General features: G+C 44.3%; 1 protein-coding gene across 12 annotated transcripts in view; it reads right to left on the bottom strand.

Annotated features, from left to right (window-relative positions):
- TCERG1 (transcription elongation regulator 1) overlaps window positions 1–22530 on the bottom strand; it is a 71855-nt gene extending 49325 nt beyond the window's left edge. For 3 of the 12 annotated variants that reach the window (XR_011558034.1, XM_070739370.1, XM_070739371.1), the window contains exons 1-4: window positions 22285–22530; window positions 14920–15145; window positions 7642–7785; window positions 5604–5853 (exon numbers count right to left, since the gene is read on the bottom strand). Coding sequence is in view for 11 of the 12 variants with exons in the window: in XM_070739370.1 (XP_070595471.1) it covers window positions 5604–5853; window positions 7642–7785; window positions 14920–15145; window positions 22285–22385 (721 nt within the window). In the remaining variant the exon portion in view is untranslated. Of the gene's footprint in view, window positions 1–5603; window positions 5854–7641; window positions 7786–14919; window positions 15146–17181; window positions 17249–21925; window positions 22073–22284 lie in introns of those variants that run through there. The other 9 variants (XM_070739372.1, XM_070739373.1, XM_070739378.1 and 6 more) reach the window with 8 other exon arrangements.
- Window positions 22531–22880: the final 350 nt, after the last annotated feature.

Genomic DNA, 22880 nt, shown 5'->3' with positions numbered 1-22880 from the left:
ATGCGTCGGGCAGAGGTAATAGCCACCAGGAAAGCTACCTTAAAGGATAGGTACCTGAGGGATGCCGATTTTAGGGGTTCGTATGGAGCCTGCGTGAGGGAATGGAGAACCCGTGGCAAATCCCAGGATGGATACCTGTGGACCTTGGAAGGTCTGAGGTTGGCTATGCCCTTGAGGAATTCCTGAACTTCAGGGAAGGATCGGAGAGGCTGTCTGCGGGGGCCCCCCAGGACAGATGAAATGGCTGCCAGATGACGCCGGAGGGTGCTGGTGGAAAGCCCTTTATGGAAGCCTTGCATAAGGAAGGAAATAATTCTGTGTATGGGGATGCACAGAGGGGAGAAACCTTCCTGTAGACACCACTGGTGAAACTTGGACCACGTGTGGTCATAGATTCGATTGGTCGAGCCCCTTCTGGCCTTTAAGATGACCTCCACTGAATCGGGGTCATGGCCACGCAGTTCTAAATCTCTCCTGATAACAGCCAGGCGGTGAGGTGGAACCACTCCGGGTCTGGATGGAAAGAGGCCCCCTGCCGCAGCATATCCCCCGAAACGGGGAGTCGCCAAGGGTCCTGGACGGACAGCTGTTGGAGATCCGCGAACCAGGGCCGGCGGGGCCAATGAGGGGCGATTAAGATTACTCGGGCCCTCTCGGTGAGGACCTTGTGAATCACGTCCGGGAGGATTGGAATTGGAGGAAATGCGTAGAGTAGGCCTGGAGGCCATGGACTCCGGAGGGCATTGATTGCTTCCGCTCCCGGGGATGGAAATCTGGCATAGAAGCGAGGGAGTTGGGCGTTCGCATTGGTCGCGAAGAGATCCAGGACTGGTAGGCCGAATCTGAGGGTGATTTGATGGAACAGGTCTTGATGGAGGTTCCACTCTCCTGGGTCTATCGTTGCTCGGGATAGCCAATCCGCCTGGACGTTGAGACTCCCGGAGATGTGATCGGCTAGGAGCGACTGGAGATGTTTTTCCGCCCAAAGACCCAACTTGAGGGCCTCCCTCATGAGAGCCTTGGATCTCGTGCCCCCCTGTCTGCAGATATGGCTTTTTGTGGCAATGTTGTCGGTGAGAATGAGAACGTGCCGGTTGGGAATGCGAGGAGAGAAATGCTTCAGCGCCAGGGAAACGGCTCTTAACTCTAGCCAATTGATTGGCCTGGAAGCTTCCTCCGGGGACCACGTGCCCTGGGCTATCATCCCCTGGGCGTGGGCGCCCCATCCCGATAGACTGGCATCTGTGGTGATGACAAATTGATCCGGGCACCTGAACGGGGATCCTTTGTCCATGGCCGGAGACTTCCACCACTTGAAGGATCTGCGAACACTCAGTGGGATGACAATGCGTCGATTTGAGTTGCTGTGCCCCGATCTCTGAAAAGGTAACAGGAGCCACTGGAGTTCCCTAGCATGAAGGCGAGCCCAGGGAATGATGCCTATGCATGACACCATCTTCCCCAAAAGGGAAGATAGAGTGACTATGGATACTGAAGAGTTAGATAAAATCTTAGAAATTAACTCCACTATACTGAGTTTTCTCTCGGGAGAGAGAAACACCTGGGAGGATTCTGAATCAATAATGGATCCCAGGTGAGCAATGGATGTGGAAGGTTGGAGATGACTTTTATCAAAATTGATGGAAAATCCATGGTCCTGAAGGACTGACATGGTAACAGAAAGGTCTGTTTTCACTTTCTCTAGGGAGTTCCCATGAATCAAAATATCATCAAGATAACATAAAATGTGAATGGGAAACGCCCGGATATAGGCCGCCAGGGACCCCAAGAGTTTTGTAAAGACCCGAGGGGCCGAGGAGAGGCCAAAAGGCATCGCCCTATACTGGAAGTGCCTGCCTTGAAAAGAAAAACGTAAAAATTTTCTGTGGCATTTGGCTATAGGAATGTGAAGGTAGGCCTCAGTGAGGTCCAAGGAAGACATGAAATCTCCCGAGTGGATGGCGGCCAAAATAGAGGGCAAGGAGTGCATCTTAAACTTCCTATATTTGATGAATAGGTTTAGTTTCTTTAAATCCAAAATAGCTCTCCAACCTCCGGAGGACTTTGGAACCATAAATAAAATGGAGTAAAAACCTAGGCCCCTCTGATCGGAAGGGACCGGTTGAATGGCTCTGATGGACAATAGATGAGAAATGGCCTCCTCCATACGGTTACAATCAGAGGATGACCTGGGAGAAGGGCAGGAAATAAAACGTCTTGGGGGAGGAGAAACAAATTCTAAAAGAAGGCCTGTTTGAACAGTGTCAATGACCCAAGGGTCTTTGGAGGTGAAACGCCAATTAGAGGCGAAATGAGCTAGGCGACCCCCTATGGGAATAGAGGAAAGGTTACCATCTAGGTTTCTTTGAAGCCCTGTTAGATGAAGCTCCCCTTTGGAAGCGAAACCCTCTACCCCTGGAGTTCCTACCTTGGGAACGAAAGCGGGGGGAATACTGACCTGGAGACCTCTGATAGGACGCCGCTTGGTCTTGCTGGCGCCCTGGGCGACGAAAGGACTGCGTTTTGGTAGCCTTTTTAGTGGTTGGACCCAAAACTTTCTTCTTGTCCGTGGTTTCCGTGAGGAGTGGATCCAGAAGATCACCGAAGAGCAGGTCGCGCTTCAAGGGGCCCTGGGATAACTGCCACTTTTGGCGAACTCCCGCTTGCCAAGGGCGAATCCAAAGGAGTCTTCTTGCCGTTGTAGAAGCTGCAATAGACTTAGCAGAAAATCTAGTAGATTGTAAAGTGGCATCAGCCACGTACTGGGCAGCTGCAAAGACCTTGTTGAAGTCTTGTTGACCTCTCAAGTCATCGGGAGGAATATGCTGTTGCAGTTGGCGAAGCCACAGCAGCATGGCTCTGGAAAAAAAGGAAGCCGCTGCAGAACTTTTAATGGCCCAGGAATCAGAGGTGAATCCCCTTTTGAGCATTTGCTCAATGCGCTTGTCCTCTGGGCGGAGGACTTCCTCCGCCTCTCCTGGCACAGCCGCTGCCGAGTGAAGAATCTTGACAGGTTCATCCGGTTTAGGAAAGGATAGAAGTTCCTCATAGGAAGAGGAAAGTTTGTACAACTTTCTGTCCTTGGTGGAGGGATTAAGGCCAGAGGCTGGAAATTCCCACTGTTTGAGTAAGGCATCTTTAAACAATTTAGGCATAGGAATTACCTCGTTATCCTCCTGTTCCTCTGTGAAGTAAGGTAAATTCTCCTCCGGGGGATCAGTGGAAGTGGAGGCTTGTTTCTCCTGGGCCGCTAATCCCGTAGAAATTCTAGCTTTGAGGAGAAGAGATTTGAATAATTGAGAGGGGAAAATAGTAACTGGAGGGGGAACCTTTATTTGGGATTCCTCATCATCAGATAATCCCTGGAAAGGGTCCTCATCATCCTCCATCTCCTCGTATTCATCCTGGGAGGAATCTGAATCATCCTGAATAGGAGCTCTGACCGCTGGGGAAGAACCCAAGGGGCGGGAGGGACGAGAAGGAGGAAGAGGTAGAGGAAGCGCATTGATGGTGGAGAGTTTGGCATCAATGGCTTTGGACAACACAGCAAAAATAGACTGGAACTCAGGAGGTAAATTGGAAATATCAGCAGAAATGGCAGAAGAATCCCTAAAGGCCTGGGAGGATCCTGGCTGGGGGGAATCTTCAATAATATCTGGTTCCTCTGGACCTATGCCCCATAGGTTAGGTTGGGGTCTGTCTAGGTTTGGCTCATCCAGAGATAACACAGGGACCCCAGAAGGAGGCAGGCTAGAGGCCTCTGGGGGGTCTTGACTACTGATTACTTGGGCCTGCACTTTCAAACGTTTTGCTGATTTGTCATGAATTTTTTGTAGGGCTAGGTCCCTTCTCTTCTCGGCCCTGGTGACCTTGGTCGGGGGGCGGGCCCCTGGAGAAGAGGAGGAAGAGGCCTGGGGGATGCTAGTAATCTCATCGCCAGTAGGCCTGGCCTCTCTGGGACCTTTAGTTGTGCCTCTCTTGGGAAAAGAAGCCATAGTCTGACAATTAACAGAAGACAAGGCTGAGCCAATAATTAAATAATAAGGAGAAGAATTTCAAGGACTTCCCAAGAGGAATGGATCCTGCTTCGAGGCCTCGAAGCTGCTGAAGAGTGAGGACAATCTGGGCAAACCCAGAGTTCGTGCCCCCAAATCCAGCGGGGCCAGCCTCCCTAAACTTAATAATTAAGTAAACCAAGGCACTCTGGTTGGAGGCTTAGCCGGTGGAGAATTTAGCCTGGGACCCCCAAGGCCCGCTCCGGGATCCACGCGGTGGACTGAGGCCTACGCGGCTGGCAGGAGGCCAACACGAGAGGCCTAGATTTAAAAAAGGGCGCGAAGGCCTTCGCGCCGAAAAGATCGCTCCGTAGAATTTCTTAAGGGAAAAGCGATCGACTAAGTCCAGGAGACTGGAAGGCGTCTCACTCCGCAGGAGGTATTTTTTAAGCCCTTAAATATATTTATACGATAAATAATCAATAATGAAATCGATAAATACTTGCACCAGGACCTCCGGGCCAAGGGATTAGAAGAATCCACTAGCGGCCGCAGGAATCGTAACCGGCAAAACCGCCGGGGGAAAACGAAACCGCAACTTCTCCTAAGGGACAAAACCGAGCCGCTTTTTTACTTTTTTCCTTAAAACGGCTGGCGCAAAGGTGCAAGTAATAAATAAAGACAATAATCTTACTATTTTTTGAAGGAAAGATCGAAGGGAAGGTGTTAGAATGTTGAACGAGCTATCACAATACAACCGCAGGATATGCGAACTGAGCGAATTCTGGGGAAGGGGCGGATCCGGCAAGCTTTTTTAATACTAGGCTCAGTTCCATCGGATTGGACGTGAGCAACCCATGTGACTGCTGGACCCGCTCCTTCAGTACGGAGAAATACAATTTAAAACCTCAATATTACACATTTATACATCATTCATTCATAACTACTAGCTGCAACAAAGTATAATGCTCCACAGCCCCACGCCTGCCTGCAAAGCCATGTTTTTAACGCCTTTCGAAAGGCCATGAGGGTGGGGGTCATGCGAATCTCAGGGGATAGTCTCTGGAGACTGGGGAGGGTGAAAAACGGGCCTACCGGGCCCACCAGAAGTTGCAAAACAGGCTGTTCCTGGCCTATAGAGGGCCTCTGGGGGGAGTGGGGGGGGCAATTTTCACCCTCCCCAGGCATTGAATTATGAGTATGGGCACTTGCGCAGGCGCATGCTTTCAGCACCCGAAAAAAACCTACATTTCCTTTTTTAAAGAGGGTTTTTCCTCTTTAAAATAAGATTATTTTAAATGTGATACAAATGATCATAGAAACTATGGAGGTGCAACAATATGCACATGGGACAGGTATACAACTTAAATACCTGACTCATTTACAAAGGTACTACTCAAAAAAGCTAGATTGTTTACATCCATGCAGATATAGTAAACAATGCTCCACTTAACATAACAACATAAATGATAATCCTATGTGCACCAGAAGCATCTGCATGAATACCTACAAATTATACTGATAGAACAAATTACATAATAAACTATTTTCCATGTTTATAAGCTTCCCCAGTCCTATATTGTGTTTCATTTTGCAAATTTTACTCACTGGAAACTGTTTGTGAAATTGAAGTTGCTGTTGTAGTGGTAGATGTAGAAGAAGACAAGCTATTCGAAGATGTAGAAGGAGATACCGCTGATGCAGGACTATTAGTAGTTGGTGCTGAAGCACCTACAGCCTGTGCCTGTGCCTGTGCCTGAGCAGCTAAAATTGGGGTTAATTCAGACTGTTGAATAACTTTCACTCCATCAGGTTTAGTCCACGCTGACTCACGTGTCCGTGCATTATAATAATAAACCTAGAATAAAATTACATCTTTGTTATTCCACATAATTTTCCATTCTATATTACCTAGCCATTATAATTTGTAATTTAGCTTCAAACTAAAATTATAGCGGTTCATATAGGTAGCACATAACATCCTACCCCACCCCTCACTCACCCCCAGGATGAGATCTATTCTACACCCACCTGTCTTTCTGTAAAAGTTGGGAAAATGTGGCTCTGCAGATTTGGGATCCAATGTGGGGATACCATTTGTTATTAATAGCGGACCGGTCTTACCGTCCTTGTGCATTCTGTTTCCTTGCCCATCTTTTAAATCATATTACTGTATTTTCATTATTTATTTTTGTTGTTTTATTATTGTTCTATTTACACTATAGGACATGGTGGCTCGGTGGCTAAGACTCTTGTTGATTGAAAGAATGGCAATTCAGGTTAGAATCCCTAGTGCTGCATAATGGGGTGAGCTCCCGTCAGTTGTTCCAGCTTCTGCCAACCTAGCAGTTCTAAAGGACATAAAAATGCAAGTAGAAAAAATAGAAACCACCTTTGGTAGGAAGGTAACAGCATTCTGTGCGTCTTTGGCATTTAGTCATGCTGGCCACATGATCATGGAGATATATTCAGACAGCGCTGGCTCTTCGGCTTTGAAACAGAGATGAGTATTGGCCCCTAGAGTTGGGAACGACTAGCACATATGTGCGAGGGGAATCTTTACTTTTATTTATTACACACACACACACACGTGTATGTATGTGTGTGTGTATATACTTAAACACACATATACACACACACACAGTTTCCCCCTCAAAATAAGACATCCCCTCATAAAAAGCCCAATCTAGCTTTTGAGTGTATGGCAATAAGGCCAAGCGCGTATTTCAGGATTCAAAAAAATGTAAGACAGTGTCTTATTTTCTGGGAAACACGTTATGTCTGTCTGTCCGTCTGTATGTAAGTATATGAATATATAGTATATTCTACTGTTGTAAGCACTCAGAGTAGGCCAATGGTTAAGATGGACAACAAATAAATTTAATAAAAGAAATAAATCTGGTTTAACGTATTTTCATATTTTTTGAGAATTTAAAATGTGACTTACAATAATTGAATATGCCAATTGGAATGATTTTAATAAAATTGATTACCCATGCTAGTCAACATCTTTGAGCAACAAAGAGTGGTTTTCAGTTATGACCATAGTTCCCTCTAAGCTGAGCAGTCAGCAATCGCTCACTTAAAAATCATCATCAACTCAGAGTTTTCCAAACCTGCCCAGAAGCCGAGAGGGAAAGAGTGAGAGGGAAGGAGAGAGAGAGGAAGAGAGAGAAAGATAGAAAAAAGAGAGGAAGGAAAAGAGAAAGAAAAAGAATGGGAGTAAGGAAGAGAGAAAGAAAATCAAAATCTAGTTTGAAACTAGCTCAACTATTTAAGTGGCATTTTGAAATTGATAGAGTTGCCCTATTATGAGCTCACTGTTATAGACACACAGTACAGTATTTTATTTTGAAATTCTCTGAGGCAAAACAGGATGGGTTTTTTATTTATTTATTTGTTTGTTTATTTGTTTATTATTTCTGTGCCACCCAGTCCTGAAGGGACTGCTGCTCAGACACTATACTTTTCCGCCCACCCCCCAAAAAAATTAGAGGGAACACTGGTTATGACTGTTTTCAAACATTTAGAATATAAAACAGAATGCACTGTTTTAAATTGTTTAGGCTATGCCAAAAAAAAAAATCCCATTTCATTTGTTGACATAACAATTACTGTCATAATTATTAATAGGTATAACTCTTACCTTTCCATCTGGAGTTTTGTTTTCGACCCATATCTCTTCATTAGGTGGCATAGTTGGTGTTCCAGGAGCAGACACAGGTGGCATCCCTGGAGGAAACATCATACCAGGAGGGGGTGGCATAGGAGGAGGCATAAACGGTGGTCTCTATAAATAGAAATAATAGTAATACATCAATCTAGAAATGTTATTTCCTACAGAAATGTTAAATATGCTTGTTCATGTAAAAGAAACAAGGTTATCATGGAAGAGGAAAAAGTTACACAGAACCAAAAATACATTTCTTATTACAGGAAAGTAGAACTTGCACACTACAGTTCCAAAAACAAACACAATTGTTATATTATGTTATAGTTATATTTTATTTATTTTGTTTTTATTTATTTATTTAGTCCAATACATAATACACATTGAAGAGAATAGATATGTAGTAATATAACTAAAGAAACGAATAGAACAAAATATATAGAACAAATTTGAAAGGAAGAAAAGATAAATGAGATAAGGAGAGACAATTGGACAGGGGACCGAAGGCACACTGGTGCACCTATGCACGCCCCTTAAATATTAACAATAAACACAAAGCATACCAATTCAATGTGTAAAAATTTGTTCAATTAATTATATTTAAGACTACAGTATCAGGAAGGGGCTGCTTGTACAAGATCCTGAAGCGATTTTTCATAAAGTCTTCCTAATTTGATGTATATACTGCCTTTTATTCAGGAGCTCAAGGCAAGCTATTTGCAGAAAGAAACTCAACCAGGATGATATTGCCAAAACTGAAAACTCACTTAGGATCTTCCCAGTCAGAGTCTAACTCTGAGCAACCAATCAGATAGCATGAATGTCATTCAATGTGGTTCTATGGATATTCCTAGGACCCATAGCTTTCCAGGTGCCAATAGGTTATCCTAACCAGGACTGCAAGGTGGTTACTGCCAGATGCAATAAGGGTGAAAAAATAACAGCATTTTCCAGCCCTACTGTAAGCCAAAATGTGGCCTGTTACACGTGTTCAGATAGATTCATTGTTTGTCTTCTGCAAAAGTGTTCTAAACATTCCTTTTGGTGCTTCATTTCCCTCAGAAACCCAGAAACCGAAGACAAACCTCTAAATCTGCACACAGAAAGAAGCCTCATTGGACCAATCCAGTCTATAGTCCCATCACCTACCTCAGCAACTACCCTGTCATCAGCTAAGCTGCTTGCCAGATTCTCAGAGGAAATCCTGACATCCCATTGGAACTGAACAGCATCCTTTAGTCTCCTGAGGCAGGTTGTTGGAAGGAGTGATGCTACCAAACCAGAGGGCAATCTGAGAGTGATCTGTTCATAGCAACAGACTGATGGCAATACTCTCCAAAATTAGACTATGTTACAAAAACAAAACAAAACCTAGCATGCAACCCACCCATCATGCATCAGGCCTTCATTTACTTGGAAGTTCATAATTGACATACCGTGTTTCCCCGAAAGTAAGACAGTGTCTTACTTTCTTTTTACCCCCAAAAGCCCCACTACGTCTTACTTTCGGGGTATGTCTTATATTGGAAAAAATAAGACCCACCCGGCCAACCCACCTACCTGAACCCGTGTCCGGTAAAAAGTAGTATTTTAAAAAATCTTTTTGAAAAATCTGGGTCTTCATTTTTACCCACCGGGGGGGACAAAAAGCCCGAAGCACCCTCCCCCCCCCACACACAAACACACGGAGACACATCCGCATCCCCGCCTGCCCGCCCCGTCCGGGCCCCGCCATGACGTGGCAGCCGCGTCCGGTGCACACGTCGGCCTTGACACGTGTCCGCCCACCCGGCATCACCTAAGCTTACCGGTCTCTGGCGGGCGCCTTTCGGCAGGAGAAGCCTTCGCCGGGCTGCTTCGCTGCTTGTTCCCCGCCGCCCCCCCTCCATACGTCACCGCCGCCTCCGTCTGATCCAAATGTTGCTTCCAAAGCGACGCTGGGTGAAAGAGGGCGGCCAGCAGCAGAAGGCGAGAGGTGCCTCCTTCTTCCCCCCCCTCCCCAAAAAAAAATCCCAGTCAAGATGGGCCAGCTGGCTGCTCGCCCGGCGCCGACTCTTAAAACCCGAGCTGTGCTTGGAAAGGCCGCCGCTCTTGGCAGCCTCGGAGAAAAGGGCCTATCGCAGCGAGAGCCTCCCCTCAGGAACGGTGGTCGCGCGCGCTCCCGCTTCTCTCGCTTCATTTCCCCGGCCTGACTTTTGCCTTAACTAACGCTTGCGAGCCACTTCCTGCCCGCGAGGGCCGGCTGGATCTGCGAGAGCGGCTCGGGGGGCCGCTTCCTCCCGGGCTGCGGCCCTCTAAAGCCCCCTCGACCGCCCGTCACGGAGCGGGAGCGCGTCGCCGGAGAGACCTGCCGCCTCTCTTCTGCAAGGTGGGGTGTCTTTTGGCCTCGCCGGTTCAAGTTCAGGCTTTTCCCGACTGCCAGGCGGGGCTTGGGGAAGGGCGAAGTGCTTCGGAAGCCGCCGAACGCCGTCAGGAGAAGTGCTGCTGACGGCGTTCGGCGGCTTCCGAAGCGACGCTGGGCGAAAGAGGGCGGCCAACTGCGGCGGAAGGTGAGAGGTGCCTCTTCGCGTGCTCGATTTGCCGGAGAGCCGGAGAAGGAGGCACCTCTCGCCTTCTGCTGCTGGCCGCCCTCTTTCGCCCAGCGTCGCTTCGGAAGCCGCCAAACGCCGTCAGGGGGGCGCTTGGTGAGCGGCACTTCTCCGCGGCACTTGGCGAGCGGAGAGGCAGTCGCCAAGCGCCCCCCTGACGGCGTTCGGCGGCTTCCGAAGCGACGTTGGGCGAAAGAGGGCGGCCAGCAGCAGCGGAAGGTGAGAGGTGCCTCTTTGCGCGCTCGATCTGGAGAGCCGGAGAAGGAGGCACCTCTCGCCTTCTGCTGCTGGCGGCCCGCCCTCTTTCGCCCAGCGCCGCTTGAAAGGACCCCCCCCTTGGCTTCTGCTGGGGGGGTCCGGACGCCCCCTTCTCCGGCTCTCCAGCATATCGAAGAGGCACCTCTCACCTTCCGCCGCTGCCCGCCCGCCCCCTTTCGCCCAGCGCCGCTTCGGAAGGCCGGAACCCTCCCTCCCTCCGCAGACCCAGAGATAAAGGAGGCACAGAGCGGGGAGAGCCGCCTGGCAAAGCGCTTGCAGGCGGCGGCGGGACGACGGCGGGACGGGACGTATGTCGAGGTTCTACTGTACCCCCGTGTTTCCCTGAAAGTAAGACATATGTCTTACTTTCGGGGTACGGCTTATATTAGCCGACCCCCCTGAAACCCCCGATACGTCTTACAATCGGGGGTGTCTTACTATCGGGGAAACACGGTAGAAGCCATGAACTCCTGAACCACCTTAAAATCCCCAGGAGACAGCTTAAAATATAATTTCACTTCATTCACATTTGAATATACACTGCTCAAAAAATAAAAGGAACATTTAAACAACAAAATATAACTACAGTACAAGTAAATCAAACGTCTGTGAAATCAAACTGTCCACTTAGGAAGCAACACTGATTGACAATCAATTTCACATGCTGTTGTGCACATTCAACTTTGTACAGAACAAAGTATTCAATGAGAATATTTCATTCATTCAGATCTAGGATGTGTTATTTGTGTGTTCCCTTATTTTTTTGAGCAGTATATTTGTAAACTACTTAGAGACTGTCAAGATTGAAGTGATAAACAAATTGTACAAATGAATAAAATTAGAAGAGCTTTAACCTAAAGAAAAGTTAATCATCCCAATTTAACATTCTGCTAAGACATAGAACTAAAATTGCTGGGAAATGTGTAAGACCTTCATTACATCAAACCAATGTGGATGTCTGGCAAGCCTCTTCATGAAAGAAATCTCATAACTGCGCAAGAACTTGATATAGTTATTTTCAAATAATCCAGTTACCGTATATACTCGAGTATAAGCCGAGTTTTTCAGTCCAAAAAATGGGCTGAAAAACACAACCTCGGCTTATACTCGGGTCATTGACAAAGTCACCACAAGAGGGCGCCATTGCTTGAGCCAGAGCGAGGAGGCACCAGCTTTCCCCCCCTCTCACTAGCCATAGGAGCTGTGGGAGGGGCTGGTTCTTCCTCTTCCTGGCTCAAGCAAAGGAGCCAGCCATGTGCTCCAACCGAGAGGGGAAAAAAGCAATGGAAAGCAATGTGTGTGTGTGTGTGTGTGTGTGTGTGTATGCCCCCTCTCCCCCCCACCGTGAAAAAAGCCAGCTACCTCTTGCTGAAACCCGGAGGCTTTTTTTTTTTACTCCCTGTGTGTATTTGTCAACAGGTTTACAGTAACTATTCCTTGCTCTCTCTGCATTGCCCTTAGTTGGATTAAAAAGGCCCCCTGCTGTCAGATTCTCCTCCCCCTCCTTTGAAAGGATTTAAACTGTTTTAAAAATGGTATTTTGTGGTAGTTGCTAACCTTGCTTGGATAGGAACTAATAAGGCAAGAGCTAGACAGGAATTCCTAAAGTGTGTTTGTGGATCTTTAAAAGTTGCCTTTTATAAAGTGGGTTTGAGAGCAAGTTTGATTCTTAATAGGACCTGCATATTTAGGATACAAAACCACAAGAGCTGTCTGTTTTGCAAGTTTTGCTTGTCTCACTAGTCTGTCTGTCTGTCTGTCTGTCTATCTACCTACCTACCTATCATCTACCTACCTACCTGGTTTTCTATGCTGATAACCTCACAGCAGCTAATGCTGAAGCTGTTTGGATATACAGATTTATTTATTTATTTATTTATTTAATTAACTGGATCTGTATGCTGCCCCTCTCCAAGGACTCAGGGTGGCTCACAGCATATATAAAAACAGAACAATAATGTAAATCCAATTAATGATGAGATGATGAGAAGGAATCCTGTTTTAAATTTACAGAGCTAGTTTACTGGTTTTCTTTAAAATAAATATTCTAAAACATGTAATCTTCTGATATTTCAATTAATGTAATTTTATTGGTTTCCATTTTTATAAGTTACCAGTAGCCACTGCATTTTCTAACCTCGGCTTATACTCGGGTCAATAAGTTTTCCCAGTTTTTTTGTGGCAAAACTGGTGCCTCGGCTTATACTCGGGTCGGCTTATACACGAGTATATACGGTACTCTGTGCACATGTTAATTACCCCAAAATTATATTGTTAAGTTCTCTGGCACTGACCAAGCTCACTGATATCATACAATAATAAACACTGTAAAAGTTCAGAGGGAACAATTAAGCATTTGTGAGGGACAAGTCAGCCTGGAAAATGGGTTTCCTATATCTCTAGCAGATATGGAAAATGACATTTCATTGAAACAAAAGAGTTGATAAGCTGATAAGAATGAATCAAAAATTAAAGCAAGGTTCGGGTAGCAGGCCTTAAAAGCACACTCCTGAATGAAGAAAACCTAGTTGGCACAGATAGCTCTTACGACTAGTTGCTTAACTAGTTGATGTTATTGTGGACCTCTTCAAAAGTTGCTTATGGGCTGCTGCTGAAGTTTTGATCACTGTAGCACCCATGGTCATTTACCCTTAGGACCAACCAGGGAGATGCTATAGCCCCCTCCTCCCACATATCCCTTCCTTCAAGTCCCACAGGCATTGGTCCTTCCCACTCCCACTTCCCCCTCACTTAACATTTAAAGATATCCAAAGCTTGGGTTAGGGAAACATAGCAAGCTGCTTGATTGCTGGGTCACGTGATGCAAACCTGAAAGCAGCTGTCATTTTCCAAGCAGCTGCATGGAAGTGTATTTGCTCAGAAAATGGCTGCCACTCCTGGGGTTGGCCCAGCAACAAAGCGATCCTTTTTGAATCCTTAACGTGGTATATGCAGCATTGTGAAATGCTCCAAAGGACTGTTACATTGCTGGGTTGTGCAACTGCAACCTGGAAGTAGCCGCAATTTCATCACTGCCGCAAGGAATTGTGGCCATGTTGAAATGGGACCACTTCCAGATGTGGATAGACAACCCATGCATACTGAGATAAAATGGACAGCCCTCATTCCCTAAAATGAAGTCCAGACTTCCAGAGATCTTCAAAATAAAAGTGTGTAGTGGGGTCATGGAGAGGAAGGCCAAACCCTGCAGGGACCCAGTGCAGAGGCAAGACCAGTAGAAGATAGACAAAAGATAGAATTATTTTATTGGCCAAGGGTGATACAAGGAATCTGTCTTGGTGCATATGCATATGTAGAGAACCAGTGTTGGCAAAGAAGCAGTCCACAGGATGTTTTGGGTGAAGCCTTTGGAAAAGGAAAAGACTATTACTGCCATGTCAATTTTCTTCCTCAGTTAGCAAGCTGAAATTTTTAAAAAAGGCGGGGACAGCCAACATCTTATGTTCCCTGTTTCAACAGTGACCAACATGAAACCTTGTAACATATCCACGAATAGCAGACAAAATTGGAACTCAATAATAACAAAGTCTGCAGTTTAGAAATGCCTTTCACTGTAAATATACAGTGATCCCCCGATCATTGCGAGGGTTCCGTTCCAGGACCCCTAGCAATGATCGGGTTTTCGCGAAGTAGCGCTGCGGAAGTAAAAACACCATCTGCGCATGCGCAGATGGTGTTTTTACTTCCGCAGCACTAGCGAGGAGCCGAAGATTGGGGTTCCTGGGAAGGGGACTCAGCTGGGAAGCGGCGCTGGGGTTTCCCCACCGCCCACGCAAACTCCTCGCTGCCGCTCGCCCGCCCTTCGCCCGCCCACGCCGCTCGCTCGCGCCGCTTCCCAGCTGAGTCCTGAAGCCAATTCGCTTCAGGACTCAGCTGGGAAGCGGTGCGAGCGAACGGCGTGGGCGGGCGAGCCGCGGGCGAGCCGCGGGCGCACGGGCAGGCAGGCGGCGGACAAGCCGTTCGCTCGCGCCGCTTCCCAGCTGAGTCCTGAAGCCAATTCGCTTCAGGACTCAGCTGGAAAGCAGCGCGAGCGAACGGCGTGGGCGGGCGAAGGGCGGGTGAGCGGCAGTGAGGAGTTTGCGTGGGCGGTGGGGAAACTCCTCGCTGATGCCCGCCGCTCGCCCTCCCGCCAGCAAGAGGGGGAAGACCCAGGGAAGCCGCCCAGCAGCTGATCTGCCCGGCGCCATCTACGCATGCGTGCCCATAGAAAAAAAGGGCGCGCATGCGCAGATGGTGTTTTGACTTCCGGGTTGAAAAATCGCGATTTAGCCCGTTTGCAATGATCGGGATCGGGATACCCGGGGGATCACTGTATTACAGACTTTTCAGCAGACAGAATAATGACACATTACAAACAATTGAGCAATAAACCCCATAAACCTTTTACCTGTAGATGTGGAGGTCCCATAGGAGGAGGAATTCCTCCAGGTGGTGGCATCGGAGGCATATTTGGATCAAATGGAGGACGTCCAAAAGGAGGTCGAGGGGGTGGAGGTGGGCCTCTCATCATACCAAAAGGTGGTGGAGGACGCATAAGAGGTGGTGGGCCTCTCATAACAGTGTTTGGGGGAGGAGCCGGACCACGAAATCTCAGTGCTTGTTGTTGAGCCATTCTGTCAGTAAAACCAAAAGAACAAAAACTTGTTCATCATCAATTGCTGTTTATTTATTTATTTATTATTTATTATTTAGATTTGTATGCCGCCCCTCTCCAAAGACTCGGGGCGGCTCACAAGAAGATAGAACAAATCATAAATAATCCAAATAACTTTAAAATATTTAAAGATATAAAAGAACCCCATATACTAACAGCCACACACACAAGCATACCATGTATAAATTGAACATGTATAAATTGAACATGTTACACATGTGATGAAATAAACTCACAGTTATTCTCACAAATAATATTGAGACTCCAAACTTTTCAGGAAGTTTTGTTTTCAACTTTTAAATTAATATGAACCAGTAGCTAGGCAGGAATTAGAATGCTGTCTAGAAAAGTTACTACACAAGAATCCCTCCTAATATCAAAGTTTCTCAGACATGAGATAACAATCTTACATCCCTCGTAAAGGTATCTATGATTTTGAAATCGATTCTCATAATACCAAGACACCCAACAATATCATAACAAGAATGGTTGGGCAAAACATGGCTGAATGAGAATATCTACATTATTTTCACATTAGAGAAGAATTTGAGTACAGTATATTAAACCTAGCCTTCTACAATTATACCTTAGTAAACGTGTCTGTGTGTGTTCAATTTTTTTCAAAATTGAAAACAAAGGTTGTAAGGTAGAAAATAACGACACATATTTAATGACTTCTCATTTCAAATTTGTCCAAATTCATATACTTAAGATGTTAATAGTAAATTCATAATTTGACATGAAAGAAAAACATGTAAACATTTTATTATATTTTTAACATTAATGAAGCCAGTGTGATCACGTTTACCTATTTAAACTTCAAGGCCATAAATTATAGCTGGAAAGAGAAAATAAAAATGAGAAACAGCGCAACATCTGGCTTGTGGCATTTTTAAAGTATCAACCATGCTGACCTAAACCGTCCACATGTCATCCAAATGTCTCATTAGATCTCCTTTTGAAGTATTTAATTATTTGCTTATAGGTAAGTACAATTTGCTAACTCTTACAAAGAGTAAATGCATCTACAATCATAAAAGTAAATATTCTCATAACTACCAATTTTATACAAACTGGAGATGACCAGTTAAGTAAGTGGACTAGTGAAGCAAGCATGTTTTGCAACTTCCTCTAAATCAATAATCGGAGGGGGGGGGGAATATGGACAGAGGAATGACATGACAGTTTCAACAGTATATGTCTTATTATTTTCTATGTTTACACATATTTTCAGTTTGGTTCATAGTAGGCATTTAGGAAAACATCTTCAGGCTCAGAAGGGAAAGAAAGTGTAACCCCAAAGACTAGAATGCTTTCACAAAATAAAACCCTCCATTACCTTTCTCCACCAAAATCTCCACTGTTCAATGGACATAACTACAGCTCAAATTCTGGCATTAAGACAAATAGTGTAAACTAACTGTATCTTATATTGATGGCTTTTAAATATTAGATACAATATTGCATGCATGGTGCTATATGATATGATGTAATAATGAACAAGATCTACCACAGCTGGCTTGCCTGCATAGGCTAATTCCCCCCCCCCCCCCTAATTTGTGGTGTTTAATACAGGTAGTTGTTGTCTTACAACTATTCATTTAACAACTGTTCTGTTTTCGGAGAGGGGCGGCATATAAATCCAATAAATGAAATAAATCCAATAAATGAAGTCATGGTGTCCTTAGAAAAGTGATTTACTTTCTTTTATAATCTGCATGTATGACTGTCTCAGCATCTCATGATCATGATTATGATCCAGACATGAGGCAATCAGCTTACATTTACAACTGGATGCAGTGTCTTGCAGTCATGCAGTTGCAATTTGTACTTTTTTGCCAGAAACCCCAATTTTTAAGAAAGCCTGGATTTGTTTAATTGTTGGGATTTGCTTAATGACTCTGTAAAAATTATCATAAAATTGGATCCAACTTGACTCTCAACTGCAACAAACTATAATGGAAATTCTGCTCCAAACAGTAAGTTGAGAATTACCTGTAAGAACACTATTGTAGAGAGGGGGCGTGGTCAATGTCGCAGCACTATGGATGTCTTCCACGCTCTGCAAGAAACCCCAAATCCCAGCTGTTTGGCAACCTGGAACCAGATTGGAACCAGTCCAGATACACCCTGGAAGGGTGTTGAAGAAGAGAGACACCAGTTGGGGGTCGGGGGGCTTTAAACCCCGCCCCCCAGGAGCAGGCACCAGCCTCTCAGCCAGCAGCTTTGGAAGACAACTCTGTTGCCATTAGCTAAAATGGCCACGACCAGAACTATTGAAATGGAGAGATCGTGGATTGCCTGGGTGACAAGCTGGAGACTCACCTTGCCCATAAGAAGATAACTAGGAACTCGAAAGGACTTGAAAGCAATGTGTGTTGTGCTAGTGTGTTAGATATTGCACTGTTTGGGTGATAGAAGAGAAGAGGATTTTGAACTGGATTGGACTGAAATTCAAAGAGATTATATAAATTTAAGATGCAAGTAAAAAAACCTCTATGAACTTTGTGAAATGTGAACTTGAGAAGATGGAGGTGTGTATCTATGAAGAATTGACTGGGATTTTAAAATACATCTATGAAGATATAAAAACTTACCTTTTAGAAATTAGAGATGAAAAGAAAATAGAAATGAAGCTGGATCATGAAGAACATTTAGAATTTAAAATGGTGGAAAAAGAAAATAAAGAAAATGAAGAAAAAGGGAATGAAAATTAAAAAAAACAGATTGATGATTACACTGGGATTTACAGTGATAAAGTACAGTGAAAAGAGTATGAGGGGAGTATTGGTATCAGGAGAAGCAATTAAATAATGAGGGGGGGATAATTGGGAGAAGTGACTAGGAAGAATTGAGAGCAGACTTAAATAAATACAGTAATACAATTAAAGGAAGAAAGGGAATTTGGAACAGTTATTGGTATAAAAATAAAAGAAAGAAAAAGAAAAAGTTAAGTGAGGGGGTTGGAAGGGGAAACCTACAAGAAGTTGAATTTTTGAGAGACCAAAAGAGACTGGATAAAAAAGGGGAAGGCCAATGCAAAGGAATTTTTAAAAATAATTACAGTATTTTATATTTAATTGTGTTAAATCACCAAAATTATCTTGTGAAAAGGTTTTTTATAAGTTAATAATTCTATTGGATTGGTACATGATGGTATGAATTAAATTTGAATTTTAAATTTGATGAAACAAGAAAGAATAAAGAAAAGAAGAGAAATAAATTTAACTATAGTCTGTCAACTAGGTTATAAAATTTGGTTATAAAATTTGAATTACTACTACTTTTCTTTATAAGATTTGTTTTTATAAAAGATTTGAATAATTTATAAAATTGATTCAATGTTGAAAAGGATTTAAATAATTACTGAAATAGTTGGAATGTTATAAGAGCTGAGAGATGGGAAAAGAGATAAGAGATATGACATGGGGAAAGAGATCAGAAATTTAGGGCATTCAGAAATGATAGAAAAAATGCTGAATAAAGATATAAATTGAGGTAAGGGAGAAGTACGGCCTAAAATTAAGAGGTACAAGAGATAATGAATATGTCTGGAAAATAAGAGATAGCAATAAGATTTGGAAGAAAATTAAAAATGAAAGGTGGTAGATCATAGGCAACAAAAATAGAAAGTAAGGAAGCAGATAAACAGATAAACAGTAGATAAACCTAGAAATATATATATATTGAGCATAACAATATATATAATATGGATCAGGGAAAAGATATAAGTTTAAAAGTAGCACTGATGTTGGTATGAAGTTAGGGTTTTGAATTCCTCATCTGTTAACTATAAAATGGATCAGAGGTACTCAGGGAAGGATAAGAGGAAGGAAGAGGAAGTAGAAAGGAAGGGAAGAGAGGGAGGATAGAAGTGGAAAAGAGGAAAAGAGGGAGAAAGAAGGTAGAAGGAAGAGAGGGAGATAGAGGGAAGGGAGTAGTATGAAATAAAGAAAGAAAACAGATGGAAAATAAAAGTACAAAAGTTGCAAATTTAGGATATTTGTTTATGGCATTTTGGACAGAAATGTATACAGTAATTATGTTTTGATATTATGGTATATGTCTGGATGTTTATGTAAAGATGGTGGAAAAATAAGTTTTTTAAAAAAGAACACTATTGTTTACTAATCCCAAATACTATATGCAGAGTTGTAAAATATATACTATAGAAATACTTCGGGGCGGCATGGAAGTCCAATTAATAAAAAATAAATATGCAAACCTGGGTAACTGCAGTCTGCTACTATAAAACCTAAGGCTGCATTCATCTTTGGGACCACCTCCTACCAAACAGCTCCAAGCGACTAATAAGGGCCCACAGGTGTGGCCTTCTCTAGGTCCCGTCAACCAAACAATGTCAACCGGCAGGGCTGCAGGGAAGGCCTTCTCTGTGGCGGTTCCGGCTCTCTGGAACCAGCTGCCTCAGGAGAACTGTACCATCCCCATCCTACTGGCCTTCCAGAAAGCTGTAAAGACCTGGCTTTTCCAGCAGTCCTGGGGCTATTGATCAAATGAGGTATGATCTAGATCCGGCCATGAGAAATATGTATGATTTTATTAGGGCTTTAAAAAAATATATTTTAAATCATTCTTTTAAATGTTGTTTCCTTTTGTTGTAAGCCACCCAGAGTCCTTAGGGAGTTGGGTGGCATATAAAATTAAAATTAATTAATTAATTTTAAGTGTAAGATTTTATACCAATTTATTTTGAGAATACATTTTTAAGTTAAAGGCTTGGACAAACTTTTTATTTATGATTTGCTGTTGGGTAACATATCTTAACCAGTTATCTTGTCATCCAGATTCAAAACATTGTATTACTTTGATATAAACTGATTTGTAGCCACCACAGACTGATAAGGCTAGATTAATCATAAAAGGGGCAATTCCAGCTATATTTATTTTCACTTTTTCATTTTTCCACTCTGATGCAGTTTTCAGATGCAGTTTTCATCATTATTAAATCTCCATGGATACTATTTAAAATGGTAACTGTTCACTTGTCACTCACAAAGATTTCTGGAATAATGGCCAAAATGGCTGTTATAAGTCACATGATTTGTTGAACTGTCTTATTTATTTATTGTTTTTTATTTTATTCAACTTCTATGCCGCCCAATCCTGAAGGACCCACTAAGGGGGGGAAAAGCCAGAATCACTTACATTGTAGGAAAGACATCCTGGGAGTTAAGATTTAAATATAATTTTAATAAAATTATGGGTGGGGAGTTTTTCGGAAAAGGGACGATTCTCTAAGTATCCTGATAAAACTCTGGATCGCCTTTTTTGCCACATACACTAATCATAATCCCGAGTCCATGGAGAGGGGCGGCATACAAATCCAATAAATAAATGATTATAGTCCTACATGTTAGTCCTACAAAAACAAGAACTTTATTACAATCCAAATAATAACTGCATTCAAATATCTTCATCATTAGTTTCATGATGTACTGTGCTCTTTTTGGCAGAACATTTATTTTTAAAGATCTCGAGTTTTGGATTAGTTAGTTTTAAGTTTAAAATTGGATTTAGGATATTTTTATTGTTTTTTATATGTTGTAAGCCGCCCTCAGTCTTCGGAGAGAGGTGGCATATAAATCCAATAAAGTAAATAAATAAATTTACTATATGGTAATTAAATATTTTCTAATAGAAACCATACATTCATTTTAATAAAGGGAGCTTTAGTAATATTTTCTAATTTCTAATGTTACCTTATCAGACACCCTATAACTTATAATTATGAGACTTGGTGGCCTAGTGGTTAGAGTGCAGTACTGAAAGCTGCTTCTGCTGACTGCTGACCAGTTCAAATCTCACCAGACTCAAGGTTGACTCAGCCTTCTAAGGTGAGTAAAATGAGGACCCAGATTGTTGGGGGTAATATGCTGACTCTGTAAGCCTTAGAGAGGGCTGTAAAGCACTGTAAAGCGGTATGTAAGTGCTACTGCTATCTGCTATAACTGGATAACCCTATTTTGCTCTACAGTCACATGTGGAAAAGCTGCAGCTTTCCCCAGCATAGGGGTAGGCAAAGTTGGCGCTTCTATGACATGTGAACTTCAACTCCCAGTATTCCTTAGTTATGATTGGCTCAGGAATTCTGGGAGTTGAAGTCCACAAGTCATAGAAGAGCCAACTTTGCCTACCCCTGCGGGTCCAGCATGTCCACAAATCCACCTATCTAGATCGCATTTACAACGTGCTTTTTAGCTACTTGACGGGATCGCAGAAAGAATCCTTGTTAGGAGGATTAATCTGGGAAAGATCCTCAGACGGAGGTGCGATCTACTACTACCGTTCGACACAGACGACCCCTGATCGTCTATAATCGCCATCTTCATGTGCAATCTTCATCCATAGCAACGTCCCGCTGCCTCCTTTTGCTGATTGACCCCGGATCCAGTCCGTAGTCTGCGGTTCCAAAGACTTCGGGAAAAGTTTGCGTCAAGACTTCTAAGCTGAGCCCACCACCTCAATATACCTAATGCGAAGCCATGTGCCGAGGCTTCAACCAGAAGATAGAGCAAGATCTCGCTCCACCCCCACCCCGTCCCCGTTGCTTGACGAGGTCCTCGCGCCCAGAAGCAACGCCTCCCCCCCTTCACAGACACCCCTCCCCACGGGAATCCAGCCCTGAGGAGAGCAAACGCTCCGTCCCCGCAGCAGTTTCTCTTCCTCCCAAGACACCAAATAGCCGTTAGAAACAAAAAACAACAAAAAAAGAACCCACACCCAAACGATACCCTTTCGGGAGCGACGGGGAAAGAAAACAGGTCCCGCCCGGGAGAGCAAAACGGAGGAAATCCTCTCACTGGAGCTGAAGCGAAGACAGAAGAGGGGCGGGCGGCGGCTGTAGCTGAACGGTCGCTTCCGCCTCGCGCCGAAAGTGAAGGGGGGGGGGGTAATGAACCACTGAGGAAACAGTGAAGTCGAAGGACGCTCGAGGTTTCGGCGCGCCGTGTGCGCAGGCGCGCGCAACTGCGCGGTCGTAAGGGCCTCGTGCTGCCGGGTGACCGCTTGTTCCCACCCACCCCCAATACCTTCCCGGTGTTCTGAGCGAAGTGATTCAAATGGGAGATTTGTCCTTACCTCATTTCATTATTGTACCGTTCTGCTGCGCTGGCATCTCCTTCGCCACCACCGCCAGGACCGCCGCTACTACCTCCTCCTCCACCGCCTCGTTCCGCCATCACTAGCCGACTCTGGCTTTGTTCACGCCCACGGCCGCCAGGCCCATCTGTTCGCTACTGGCTGTTAGAAACGTCGATCCTAAGGACGAAAGGGCAAAGCTTGTCTCTGATTGGCCGTGGTCGCCGCCGATTTTGAATGAGAGGCGAAAAGCACGCGATGACTGGCCATTTTTGTTCCTAGACCGTCAAGGAAACGCCTCCCTTGTGCGCGCCCTCTTGTGGACCGGCCGAGGTGGCGTCACGTGACCTGTAACCCGGAAAAGGCCTTTTGAAAGAAAATACAGTACTACTGTATAACCCTATATCAAAATTCCAGAGATAGAAAACGAAGAGATGCATTGTAATCTCGTACGCGATTAGTGTGTAGCCCAATTTATTCCCTTTGAGATCATACTTTATGTGAATCAGTTATGATTGATTTTTAAAAGTACCACCGTATTGCTAATTCCGATTTCAATGCACCCCATCAGATTCACCATAGAAATTCTAAGTGAC

This window comes from Erythrolamprus reginae, chromosome 2 (assembly GCF_031021105.1).
Source record: "Erythrolamprus reginae isolate rEryReg1 chromosome 2, rEryReg1.hap1, whole genome shotgun sequence".
In the NCBI taxonomy this organism is placed as follows: domain Eukaryota; kingdom Metazoa; phylum Chordata; class Lepidosauria; order Squamata; family Dipsadidae; genus Erythrolamprus; species Erythrolamprus reginae.
This window is presented reverse-complemented; position numbering and strand designations above follow the sequence as displayed.